The sequence below is a fragment of the Trachypithecus francoisi genome, unplaced genomic scaffold (assembly GCF_009764315.1).
Source record: "Trachypithecus francoisi isolate TF-2019V2 unplaced genomic scaffold, Tfra_2.0 Lachesis_group3, whole genome shotgun sequence".
NCBI classification, from domain to species: Eukaryota; Metazoa; Chordata; class Mammalia; order Primates; family Cercopithecidae; genus Trachypithecus; species Trachypithecus francoisi.
The window spans coordinates 87,415,073-87,428,708 of record NW_022681468.1 but is presented as its reverse complement, the minus strand read 5'-3'; the positions used below and the strand labels follow the sequence as shown (position 1 = coordinate 87,428,708).

Genomic DNA, 13,636 nt, shown 5'->3' with positions numbered 1-13,636 from the left:
CGGGGACCCGTGGGGTTCAGTGAAGGGTCCAGGAGTTCAGGTACCCCTCCCGGGCCTGGGCCTTGGCTCTGGGTTACAGTGTGAGACCCCGGGCTAGGTGGCCCGCCCGGGGCAGGTCGCCGGGACAACCCCACAGCTCCGCAAGTCCAACCTGGCCTAGGGCACGGTAGGGTTTGCGGTTAAACTTGTGGCCTTTAGAATTCTGAATATTCCTATGAAGTATGATATACAGAAAAGTGCATATGAGGAATTTACAGCGTGATTAATGACCAGAGTGAACACAACTGCTTAGCCGACACCGAGATCCAAAAAACCACTATTCTGAAAGCCTCTCTCTTTCCCAAAGGCAACCGCGAACTCAACACTACAGATTCATTTTGCTTGCTTTTGATATAAATAGAATCATGCAGTATGCTTTTTTTGGCCTAGTTTCTTTGAGTCTATATTATGTCTGGAGTCCATCCAGGTTGCGTACAGAGATGGTTTGTTTGCTTTCGCTGCTGAAGAGAATTCCGCTGTATATATTATACCATAAATTACTTATTCTGCTGTTGATGGACATCAAAGTTGTTTTCTGTTTAGGGCTATTCTGAGTAATGCTGCTATGAATTTTCTGGTACGTGGATCTGATGCACATTTGCATGAGTTTCTCCTGGAGTGGAATTGCTGGGACATAGGGTATGATATCTATCATCAATAAGTAATGCCCAACAGTTATACTAAGAGGCTGAAATAATATACACACTCCAGCGGTGTGTAAGGGTTTTCATGGCTTCCAGCTTCAACCTTGTTGGCATTTTAAGTCTATAACTTTAGCTATTCTGATGGGTGTGTGGTGGTATTGCACTACTGCTTTGCTTTGCTTTTCTCTAATAACTAATGAAGCTGAGAACTTTCTCATGTGTGTGGTGCCCATTCTGATAGCTTCCTTTGTTAAGTGTTCTTGCGAGTCCTTGGCTCATTTTTTTCCTTATGGAGTTGTCTGCCTTTTTTCTTATTGATCCTTGGAATTTCTTTATATATTAGGGATATGAACACACTCTGTGGCTTGCCTTTTCACTCTTAATGGTGTTGTTTGATGATTAGAATTTTTTTTTTTAAGACAGTGTCTCGCTTTGTCACCTAGGCCGGAGTGCAGTGGTGCCATCAGGACTCACTACAGCCAGGACCTCTCAGGCTCAAGAGATCCTCCCCCTCAGCCTCCCAAATAGCCGGGACTATAAGCACAGGCCAACAGGACTGGCTAACTTTTGTATTTTTTGTAGAGATGAGATTTTGACATGTGGCCCAGGCTGGTCTCCAACTCCTAAGCTCAAGTGATCCACTTGCCTGAGACTCCCACAGTGCTGGGATTACAGGCGTGAGCCACCATGCCTGAGAAGTTTCCAATTTTTATGTAGTTCAATTATTTACTTTAGGTTAGTGGATTGGGTGTGTGTGCATGTGCATGTACCTTAAGAAATCTTCCCTTACCCCCATCATATTTTCCTGTGTGATCTACTAGACAATTGTTTTGCCTTTCACATTTAGTTCTACAATCCACCTGGAGATGATTCTCCTTGAACTTTTATTGAAGTATGATATACATAAAGAAGAGTGAAAACTGAACACACCCAAGCAACTAAGCAACTAGCATCCTCATAAGAACAGGACATTGCCACATTCCAGAAGCCCCCCTCCTGTCTTCATCTAGTCACCACCCTTGCCCCAAGGGTAACCATTATCCTGACATCTTGATTAGATTTGCTTTGCCTAGTTTTGTATTTATGCAAATGAGGTACCTTACATATTTTTTGGTTAACATTATGTTTGTGTGTAGATGTAGTTCATTTATTCTCATTGTAATATAGTATTTAATTGTGGATGTTTCACAATTTATCCATTCTGCTGTTGATGAACATTTGGGTAATTTTCACTCTGGAGCTTTTATATTATAAATGGTGTACCTGCAAACACAATAATATATCTTTATGTGAACACATATACTGATATATACCCAGGGATGGAATTACTGGGTCATAGGGTTTACTTATGTTCAGCTTAAGTAGGACATAGTTTTCCAAAGTCGTTGTACCAACTTAAACTCCTTGCTAACGTTTAGTATTGTCTGTCTTTTTAATCTTAGCCATTCTGGTAGATAGGGAATGGTATGAAATTGTGGTTTTAACTGTATTTCCCTAAGTCCTAACACAGTTGAGAACTTTAAAAAATATATTTATGTTCATTTGGATAACTTCTTTAATGAAGTGTCTGCTTAGGTGTTTTGCCCATTTTTCTATTGGGCTTTTTTTTTTTTTTAAATGATTTGTAGGAGCTCTTTATATTGTTTCAATAGGAATCCTTGTGAGCTATGTCTGTAGTGAATATTTTCCCCCTGTGGCTTGTGTTTTCACTCTCTTTAGGGTATCTTTTGATGAACAGAAGTTCTTCATTTTAATACAGTGTAATTTATGAACCTTTCCCTAAATAGTTAATGGTTTTCGAGTATGCTTTGAGAAACTTTTGCCTACTCCAAAATTATGAATATTTTCTTCTAAAAGCTTTATTATTCCACCTTTTGCATTTAGATCTGCAGTCTCTCTGGCATAGATTTTTGTGTATAGTCTAATGTAGGGAAGAAGATATATTTTTCCCCATATGGATATTTGGTTGACCCAGCACTATTTATTGAAAAGACCATCTTTTCCCCCACTGCTCTGCAGAGCAACTCTTTTCAAAAATCAAGTGTCCAAATATGTGAGGGCCTGTTTCTGAACTAGCTATTCTGTTCCATGGGTTTAGTCAGCTATCCTTGCAGAATACAAGCTTTAGAAAAAGACTTGGTATTTGTCCCTCAAAAAAAGCTCCCATTTTTTCTTCTCAGATTATCTAGTAGTGATCTAGTTATTCTAATCCTTTGCATGTGAACATAAATTATAGGTATGTCTTGTATCTGAAAAGGCACCCATGATTTGACTTGTATTGTGTTGGATCTGTAGATGAATTTGGAGAGAATATCTTTACAGAATTATTAAGTATTCCAATCAATGGGCATATTACAACCCTATATTTATTGAGGTACTCTTTAATTTCAGTAGCTTCTTACAGATCTTGTGTCTAGGCCTTGTATATCCTATACTAGATTGTCTAGATATTTGATAGATTGTCTAGATGTTTGATAGTTTTTGATGCTACTGTAAATAGTATCTTTTGTTTAAAAACTCCATTTTCTAATCATTAGTTTCAATATATTTAAATACAGTAGATGTTTGTATATTGGTGTTACATCTAGTGATCTTGTGAAATTTACTTACTAATCATAATAGTTTATCTGTAACCATTCTTGTGGATTTTCTACATACATAACCATGCTATTTGAGAATAATGATAGTTGGCCGGTTGTGGTGGCTCATGCCTGTAATCCCAGCACTTTGGGAGGCTGAGGTGGGTGGATCACCTGAGGTCAGGAGTTCAAGACTAGCCTGGCCAACATGGTGAAACCCTGTCTCTACAAAAAATACAAAAATTAGCTGGATGTGGTGGCACGTACCTGTAATCCCAGCTACGTGGGAGGCTGAGGCATGAGAATCACTTGAACCAGGGAGTTGGAGGTTGCAGTGAGCGGAGATCATGCCACTGCACTCCAGCTCTGGGCAACAGAGTGAGACTTGGTCTCAAAAAAAAAAAAAAAAAAAAAGAAGAATGATAGTTTTATTTCGTCCTTTCCAATTATTATACTGGTTCTTTATTTTTTTCCTTGTTACACTGGCTGGGATCTTTAGGAGAATGTTGAACAGTAGTGGTAGTAAATATGCTTTGGCAGGCATCACTTCATAGCCAAGAAAAAACTCTAACCAATGATCATTAACATCACCAATAATGGAACAGATCGTGTACTCCCTGCTAGAATGCAGTGAGAACACAGAATCAGACGTGAGATTCCTGTCAAAGATGCATGACTTGACTCAAAACATGAGGAAACCTTAGACAAGCGTGCACTGAAGGACAACCTACAAATAACTGGCCTATAGTCTTTAAAAGGTTCCAGATCATGAGGCAAGGAAAGACTGAGGAACTGTTCCAGATGGAAGAACATTAAAGAGACGTGATGACTAAGTGAAAAGTGTGATTCTAAACCAGATCGTTTTGCTAAGAACTTTATTGGGACAACTGGCAGAACTAGAATTCAGTCAGAGGTTTAGATGGTAATAACATATCAATATTAATTTCCTGATTCTGATGGCTGTGCAGGAGAATGTCATTGTTTATAGGAAATACCCATTAAAGCACTGGGTGGCGAGGTCATAGGGTATAATATCAGTAACTTACTCTCAAATTGGGAGAGAATTTCTTTGTATTGTACTTGGAACATTTTTGTTTTCTGAGATGGAGTCTTACTCTGTTGCCCAGGCTGGAGTACAGTGGTGTAATCTTAGCTCACTGCAACCTCTGCCTCCTAGGTTCAAGTGATTCTCATGCCTCAACCTCTCAAGTAGCTGGGATTACAAGCACTCGCCACTATGCCTGGCTAATTTTTATATTTTTAGTAGAGACAGGGTTTTGGCATATTGGCCAGGCTGGTCTAAAACTTCTGACCTCAACAAGTGATTTCCCCTGCCCCCCGTCCCTGCCTCGGCCTTCCAAAGTGCTGGGATTGCAGGCGTGAGCCATCGCACCTGCCTGGTCACTGCAACTTTTGTTTAACTAAAAAAACGAAAAAAGTTAAACAAAATAACTAAAGAATTAAAATAACTTTAAAAAGTTAAAATAACTAAAAAATTAAACAAAATAACTTAAAGAAGTTAAAATAACTAAAAAACAAAACAACTAAAAATATTAAACAAAATAACTAAATAATGAAAAAAGTTAAACAAAATAAAACCTAAACTTCATTTAATTCCAGAGAGGACCACCAGGTGGAGTCCTTAGGCCAGAGAGCTTGTTTTAACTTGGGGCCCTTCTGTTGCTGTGTTTAAAAAAAAAAAAAAAAAGGCCGGGCGCGGTGGCTCAAGCCTGAGACGGAGTCTCGCTCTGTCGCCCAGGCTGGAGTGCAGTGGCCGGATCTCCGCTCACTGCAAGCTCCGCCTCCCGGGTTTATGCCATTCTCCTGCCTCAGCCTCCCAAGTAGCTGGGACTACAGGCGCCCGCCAACTCGCCCGGCTAGTTTTTTTTTTTTTGTATTTTTTAGTAGAGACGGGGTTTCGCCGTGTTAGCTAGGTAGGTCTCGATCTCCTGACCTCGCGATCCACCCGTCTCGGCCTCAAAAAAAAAAAAAAAAAAAAAAAAAGGAGAGGGCTGGTGTCTCTTTACTTCAAAAAGGTTTGTTGTACAAGTTTCCCGTTCTTCAGCATAGGAACAGGGACAGAAATCACACCATATGTGGTTTTATTCATTTCGGGTATCTCTATGAAGTTGCAAACAATTTTCTTTTTTGATTCCATTTCTTTTGGCCGGAATTTCTCAACCTTGCTACTATTGACATTTTGGTCTGGACAGTTCTTTGTCATGGGGGCTGCTGTGCATTGCAGGGTGCTTAGCAGCATTCCTGGCCTCCACCCACTGGATATGAGTACATCCTTCCAGCTGTGACAACCCAAAATGTCTCCAGACATTGCCAAATGTCCTCTGGAAGACAAAAATTATCCCTGGTTGAGAGAGAACCACTGTTTTTGGCAACAGGATGTTCTCTGCCCTGGGCACTTTGGTTCCTGTTGTCTCAAAAGGGAAGCTAAGATACCTGGTTACCCTTAGTGTGGCTGGTCAGGTAGTGGTGAGGGGCTTTGGACAGTGGGACTGAACCCTAGGATCTAAGGTGGGTGTTCAGTGTTGTACCATCTAAGGATGCTGTTCTGTGCTCAGATAAGCCACAGAGCCTAGGGTGTCAGGAAAGGACTTAAACAGCCAACCAGGAAGGATAGAGTCTGGGGTTCGTGTGAGGAAAGCAACAGTGAAGGCTGGGGCAGGCGAGCAGAATCTTCATTTCCCTCCAGCAGCCAGTGCCCAGTGTCCTCCCAGCTGGCTGGGCAGAACCTTAAGATGCTAGAGAATGGCCTTGGTGTATTACTTTCCATCACCCCTGCTTGTTCTTATTAAAATGTTTTTCTTTCCTACTTTTCCACCTCCTTCTCTTTCCATCTTCTGATCTGAACCTCTGCCCCTCACCTGTTCTTGGGTGCCCCAACATACTCCAAACTTTTAGGCAAAAGGCCCTCTCCAGCCATATTATCAATAATGCAAATGCAGTGGATGGTGGTCTCCCCAGGTTCAAGGACACTCCACTCCTGGACTTATTTAGACCATGTTGCTATCTATCGATCGTTTTTGATTGATTGATTGATTGATTGAGACAGGGTCTCACTATATTTCTCAGGCTGGCTGCAAACTCCTGGGCTCAAGCCATCCTCTTGCTTCTGAACCTCCCCAAATGCTAGGATTACAGGTGTGAGCCACTGTGCCTGCCCTTTTATTTTTTTAAGTTCTGTCTACCCCCTCCCATTTCAGGCGTGTCTTCTGTAAAATGCAATTCTCACCAGTCCTTTGAAGAGTCACAAGATACAAAGTCAGCAGTGGCCTGGGAGGGATGGGGATGTACACATGGGGTCCACTGTGAGGTGCCCAAGAATTTGGGGATAAGGTCAGATAAACATCACTCCCTGAAAATAAAGCTAGTTTAAAACAAATGCATCATGGCTGCATTTGGGCAGCTGCAGACTGATGCCCCTCCTGCAGCCAGCCATCCTCCTTCCCTGGGCACACGGGTGGGAGCAACTTTGCCAATGTGCAGCCCAAGGCAAGGCAGTCACTTCTGTGGGCCTCAGTGTCCTTGTCTGGGAAATGACAGGTTTAGAGGAGGTGATCCATGATCCTGTCACTTAAAGTCCATACATATATCCTGCCCGAGTCCAGACAATTTTAACCTCAAGGTTGGACCACTTGTGAGCAGACATGATATTTAGCTGGTCTCTTTCAACAAGGTGGAGTTTAGTGATTAGGACTTGGTGAACAACTTCTGAACTCCCCACCCAACTTGTCAGCCCCAAGATGGGCTTGCCTGGCCCACCAACTTGACAAGGCTGCCTGGTTGGCTTTCCTGTAGTTGGTGTCCTTTGGGAAATAAAGGGAGTTTCTTCCTTTTTTTTTTTTTTTTGGAGATGCAGTTTCAATCTTGTTGCCCATGCTGTCGTACAGTGGTGTGATCTTGGCTCACTGCAGCCTCCACCTCCTGGGTTCAAGCTATTTTCCTGCCTCAGCCTCCCGAGTAGCTGGGATTATAGGTGTCACCACCACACATGGCTAATTTTTGTATTTTTAGTAGAGATGGGGTTTCACTGTGTTGGCCAGGCTGGTCTCAAACTCCTGACCTCAGGTGATCCGCCCGCCTCGGCCTCCCAAAGTGTTGGGATTACAGATGTGAGCCGCCATGCTCGACCAGGAGTTTATTTCTGATTCAGCTGCAAACATGGTAGACTGTAAGCTCTCAGTGGGCAAAGAGCTCGAATTTATAGATATCTGGGCTCTAGGGTCTAAAAAGATGCCTTGCACCAGTGGGACTTAACAAGTTGCTGGTTTTAAGTCAGTGTCAGTTTCATGGGCGGGGCAAGGGGTTGAATCTTTATCCCAAACACACTCATTCCTTCATTGCCTCACACGCACGACTCTGGTCAGTTGGTGCTTATGGTGGCCAGCTGTTGGGTTGTGTGGCCTGCCCTACCTTCTGAGAGCTGCACATTGCTCCCCTCCTCCGCTGCAAAGCTCCCTGCGGCCATGTTCTTCTGCACAAGCCTGTCCTTGTAGCCACAGCTGATGACACAGGGAGAGTACCAGGGTAAGGCAGGCTGACCAAGTCCTGTCCCTGGGAAAAGAAGAACCAAGAAACAGACCCAGGAAGTTGGCTTGAGGGGTTGGATTTGTACCAGTTTTACTTGGAAGATGCTGGAGGTCTTGTCATTTGTCCCATCAACTGGAGAAGGTGGCTATGAAGAGAAGGGCAGTGCTGCAGTACAGAGAGGATCCAGGTGACATTTAAGGCTGGTTCCAGGGTTCCCAAGGCTCTGCTGCACCCTTCCCTGAAATTCTGAATCCACTCTGGATTCAAAACAATGCCCCTCACTCACTCTTGTTTTCCCCTAAGTCATTTCTAGTGGGTGCATTTCTTTTACTTGAAGCCAAAGGATTCCTAGCAAGTGCAAGCTTCTGACCTCACAGAGAGGCCATGGTAAACATCCCAAGGAGTGCATAAGCCATGGGTTCAGGGATTTCAGCCACTGCAGAAGACAAGCTGTAACCTAATTCAATCACAGTTGGCAGCTACCAGTGAAGAGGCTGGCAGTCTGGGCTGTGGGGAGCTTCCCCGTGACAGATGGAAGGGGTCCCCGTATCTGGAGAGGCTCTAGAACCTCCTCCCAGTGAGGCTAATGTGGTCTGAAGAGGGTCTCTTTGCCAAATGACATTCTGGGGTTGGGATCTGGGATTTCCCCCACTACTTCCTTACATCATTTGCTAAAGCTCAAAAGCTTCCATGTAACGACATCAAACAGATCTGAAACCACAAATAAAGTAATGTCTACTTAACACTTTGATCAGCACTCATGTTTCATTTTGTGTGCCTTGGAAAGAAATACAGGCTCCTGTGCCATGGGATGTTAACTCTTTTATTAATTTAGGGTTAACATTGTATTTGCTTCATTGATTTCTCTTTCAGAGTTGTAGATTCAATAAACAACATCTGGGTTCTCTCCAGCTCACAGGTGACAAGGCAAATGCACTGTTATCAAACAGGGGAGCGGGACAATATGGAGAAAGATGAGGTCGAAAAAATTTAAGGCAAATGTTACTTCCCTATTCAAGGGAATTGATCAAGCAGATCTGTGCATTTCAATGAAAATATATGAAATATTTGTCAAAATAATTAACATCGGTAAAAATTACAACATGTAGCTTATAAAATGCCTACACAGGTTTGGCAGAATAAATCCAACTGTGTCGTGTAGACTCGTAATATACACAGACACAGGAGCATCCACCTTAAAAACGAGTCTTCTGAAGGGCAGAGGCCAAACGTATTTTAAAAGTAATTCCATAAAATGGGAAGTGACGGATGATTAACAATGGATGGGCTGGCTTTACATTTTGTTCAGAGGAATTGCTTGGCCATCGGGGTATCTTTTGGCTGGCCACAGAATGCCTCCTGTTGCCCCTCCTCAGAAGGCTCTGCATCAGGTCAAGGTGGTCGTTCAGGCCATGAGACTCCTGAAGACACAGATAGAACACGGTAACAAGGAGAGCTTGGCTTGCTCAAAGGAGAACGCTGCGGGGAAAGAATCTTCTGGTCTGGGTTTGGAATTTGACTTTCTAAGCCACTGCTGCAGTTTCAGAAGTAGTTGACTATGTAGAAATAGATACTCCGGCTCCAGTGGTCATACATTTTATGCCCTCAAACCTATCTTATTTATAGTCTGACCAAACCGTCCCCAGACTGCTCAGTGGCAGGCAATAAGCAGGTAGACTGCTGGCCCTTTGTCACATGTGAGGATGGCCCAGGGTTCGCTGGCTGGGCCAGGGAGATTTACTACAGAGCCGCAGAAAAGCACGGGGAGAAGAGTGATGTGTGATGCCAAGCGTCTTTCTTTTCTGCTTTGGTCTTGAAGATTCAGTAAACGTATGGTCCCAGAAGCTGCTCCAAAGCCAGAGCTGTGGATTCCCAGAATTCATTTTGTTCCTGTTACAGTTTGTCAGAAGACTGGAGCCAGCAAGCAGCATTTGAGAGGATATCACCATTTTAGGAACACCTCCTTAACAGCCACCACCCACCTGGCTTGAGTGCCCAGAGATGCTGCTCCTGGGGAGATAAAGCTGTCAGGTGCAGGGCACCACCCCTGAAACAGGCTCTGGCCGACAGTCTGGAGGAAGGTGGACGGATGGATGGATGGGGGTCCCTGCCCTCTGTGGGCAGCTAGACACCCCTACCCGGCCAGGAGGCATGTGCGGCAGCAGAACTGAATGAAGAGTTTCCGTTCACACAGCCGGTTAGACTTCACCATCTCGCAGAATGTCTCATCAGCTGGGGCCCGGCATCAGGAAAGGAAAAGGAGGGAAAGGTCAGTCTTTGGTGCCTGTAAAGATTGTTTCAAGGCCAGGCGCGGTGCCTCACGCCTGTAACCCCAGCACTTTGGGAGGCCGAGGCGGGTGGATCACCTGAGGTCAGGAGCTTGAGACCAGTCTGACCAACATGGTAAAACCCCATCTCTACTAAAAATACAGCAATTAGCCGGGCATGGTGGTGGGCGCCTGTAATCCAAGCTACTTGGGAGGCAAAGGCAGGAGAACCACTTGAACCTGGGAGGCAGAGGTTGCAGTGAGCTGAGATCGTGCCATTGCATTCCAGCCTGGGCAAGAAGAGCAAAACTCCGTCTCAAAAATAAATAAATAAAAATAAAGATTGTTTCCATCATTCCACATATGCTGGGCATCAGTGGTGCCCTGGGCAAGAGGGACACAGACGGAGGTGGGCAGCAGGATGGCAGCCCTTGAAGTCCCTCTCCTGCAATGCACTTGACTCTGAGAGCCCTGTGTGGCAGGGGGCGGGGGGGCGGGGGGGGCAGGAGGGGCACTGGTGTGTGGGTCTTTTGCTGAGTCTAAGTGACAAGGGGATTCATGAGCAGGATGTGGGGGTGGTGTGGGAGGGATCTCGGGAGAACACCCAGCCTGGGCCCGTGGGGCACACGTGCACCTGTCTTTCTGGACAACTGTGCTGGCGGTGGAGCTTAGGAGGAAAACCCTGGGGGAGGCCGGAGGACAGGCCTGGAGGCAGGTGGGAATGGAAGCTGCTTCCAGGGTGGAGGGGGCACCCCGGACAGGGAGGAGCGGGGATGGGAGGAAGGAAGCTGCTGTGGACAGGACTTGCTGAGGACGCAGCTGTGGCAAGGTGTAGAGGCCTTTGAGGATGCATCATCTGTGGACCTTGAGGCCCTCCAGTGGCAACCACACTTTTTTGGGCTGGATACAAAACCTAGGCAGGTGACTTCCTAAAGAGGGAGTTTCCAGGCCTTTGAAGGGACATAATTAGACAACCTTCCCACCCCCCCACCAAAAAAAAAATAATAACAGTAACAAGGCAAGGAGGCATCCCAGGGTCCTCGACAAGCTCCATGCTCTGCCAGGGCAGGGCCAGTGCCAGCTTCATGCCCAAGGACCATCTGCCCTGACCCTGGGACACTGGAGCAGACCGCCTTCCTCTTCTGGCTGTCAGAATGTGGTGCTCAGAGCTGGCCCCATGTGGCTCCACCCTGCTGCTTGCTGGGCCAGAGTCCCCTTCCCTGACAGTGTGTCTATAATGGCTCCTGCACTGGACCTCCAGGCCCGAGTCTTCTGCCAACCCTCCTTGTTGCCTGGAATTCCCAAACTGGGCACTTATCTTCAGTCCCCTTTTAAGTTTCTGTTTTTATAACTTGTCCTTGTCCCCCATCCCACTGCAGAGCCAGGGCTCTCCTGCAGCACGGATGTGGGTCCATGCTGGATCCCTGTAGAGCTGGGATTGCTGCTGCTGAGCGTGTTCTTGACTCTGGGCTCTGTCCCCCTCATCCTGAGGCCCTCCAGGCTTCCTGGCTTTGACCCCCAAGGTCAGGCTTCTTTTATGGGATGTCACACCCAGGCCACGGGGGCCTATGGCATGACAGTGGGAGCAGTACAAGGACAAAATCATTTTTAGGAGTCACTCAATAAACAGATCAGCAGTGGCTGGGAGGCCTCTCTGGTCAATGTGTGAGAGGCCTAGAGGGAAGTTGGGAGACAGTGCAGCTGTCTTCCAACTCAGCTAGAGGAATCCCAGGCAGTCAGTCAGATCAGGGCCACCAACACCTGTCTGTGGAGCCGCCGTGCCTGTGTGGCTTTGCTTTTCTCTTTTGAGCACAAGCTGGCCAGCTGAGCTCCTCCACAGGCAGCCCCAGGGTAACCCAGGGTAACCCTGCTGCTGCTCACCGTTGCTGCACGTGTGGTTGGTGATGCAGGAGGTTCCCAGCTGTGTGAAGCCCGTCTTACACCTGCTGCAGTTCCTGCTGGAGCCTGCACAGCTCAAGCAGTTCTCATCACACCTGTGGGAAGACACCATTCCTGCTAAGGCTGGGGAAGAAGCCCCACCACTCTGGACTCCTTTCCCAGAACCTTCACCTCCCTGTACCTCCTTCCCACCCCCTCAGCCTCGGTCCTCTGTGGAAGAGGCTGTGTCCTCCACCATTCCCTGACACAGGGACCAAGTGTCTGCATGTCTTTTCTCCTGTCTGACCTCACTACTGCCCTGGGAGGGCACGGACAGCCATGGCCAGTTGGCAGGAGCATGCCCAGGATCAGGGGCCAGGTCCAGGCCTCCGAGCCTTCCCGCAGCTCACCAGGACACCCTCCTGGGCCCTGGCACCCAGCCCCACCGCTCCCCTACATGGGTCCCAGAGCTGTGTCAGTCTGCTCTGTCCAGCGGCTGCCAGGCTGCGATGGCTGTAGGCTTGGGGTCCAGGCCAGACTCCACCCAGGGATGTGACACACCTGACTCAAGCTGACCAGAAGGCTGCTGTCACCTATATGTGGCCATGCCTGCTTACCCTCGGGGAGTGGGAGAGATGCCCCACAATTCCTGCCCCTCTCGGACAGTCCTGGTCCAGCCTGCACAGACAGAGACCATGGCCAGGGCTATTTCTAATGCAGGGTAAACGTGACCTCAGAGGAGGGTTGGTGCACTACAGCCCAAGGGCCACAACCAGCATTTATCCTGGACCACAGTCACACTCATTCATTTACAATCTTTTGTGTAGCAGTGGCTGAGCTCAGTAGCTGTGACAGAGGCAGTATGGCCCCAGAAGACTGAGCGACTGACCACTGTGCCCTTTACAGAAAGCACTTGCCAATGCGGGCCAAGTGCTTGAAGGAGTGCACCCTGGCTGTGCTGCTGCCTGTCCTCAGTCCACGGCCCAATGACTCAGTCTCCACAGTGCTTGCATCAGCTGTCCACCTCCCCATTGTTGTCAGCTAAGGGTTGAACAGGCCCCATAGGCAGGGCTTGGAGCTTTGTTGTGCTGATGCCTGGGCCTCCCTGGGGGGCAGTTCTTTGCTTTATATAGATGCCCCCTCCCTGCTGTGTGAAGCCTTCCATGCCAGACGCCAGGCCTGCTCGTGGGGCTCTTTGCAGAGCAGCCCTCTGATGGGGTCTGGTCTCATCACTGACTCTGCTGCTCTGGAGCCCCAGGTGCAGCATCGCTTCAGCCCGGTGGGGAGGTGGGTTTTGTTCCTAGTGTGTCTGAGGATGCTGAGCCTAGAGTTCAAGTCCTTGGTCTGTAATTGTAAATGTGTAAACCCCACAGGCAAACTCACATCCAGGAGCCTTTCTAATGTTCCTATCCAGGCCGCCCCAGAGGAAAGGACAGGTCAGAGGACTTGCCAGAGGGGGTTGTGCACTTGTGGGAAGCCCCATGGGTCTGCCCCCATCATGCTGCCCCCCCCCACACCTGGTCTTGCACATTCTGGTGGCACAGCCACCAACCAAACCCTTATGCCCCAGTACAGGGTATGACTTTCCCTACAGACCCTCTGGTTTCTCTTACAGACAATGCCACTGGTGAGAGGAGAACCAGGGCCGAGCTGAGTCATTTAAAGAGATGTCAGTGGTCTGGAG

At 47.2% G+C, this 13,636-nt stretch overlaps 1 protein-coding gene across 2 annotated transcripts in view; it reads right to left on the bottom strand.

Annotated features, from left to right (window-relative positions):
- Positions 1 to 8,609: 8,609 nt before the first annotated feature.
- PCSK6 (proprotein convertase subtilisin/kexin type 6) overlaps positions 8,610 to 13,636 on the bottom strand; it is a 187,647-nt gene continuing 182,620 nt past the window's right edge. For both annotated transcript variants that reach the window (XM_033188812.1, XM_033188813.1), the window contains 2 exons: positions 11,956 to 12,068; positions 8,610 to 10,039 (listed from right to left, as the gene is read on the bottom strand). In XM_033188812.1, the coding sequence (XP_033044703.1) occupies positions 9,942 to 10,039; positions 11,956 to 12,068 (211 nt within the window). In that variant the 3' untranslated portion in view covers positions 8,610 to 9,941. The remainder of the gene's footprint in view (positions 10,040 to 11,955; positions 12,069 to 13,636) is intronic.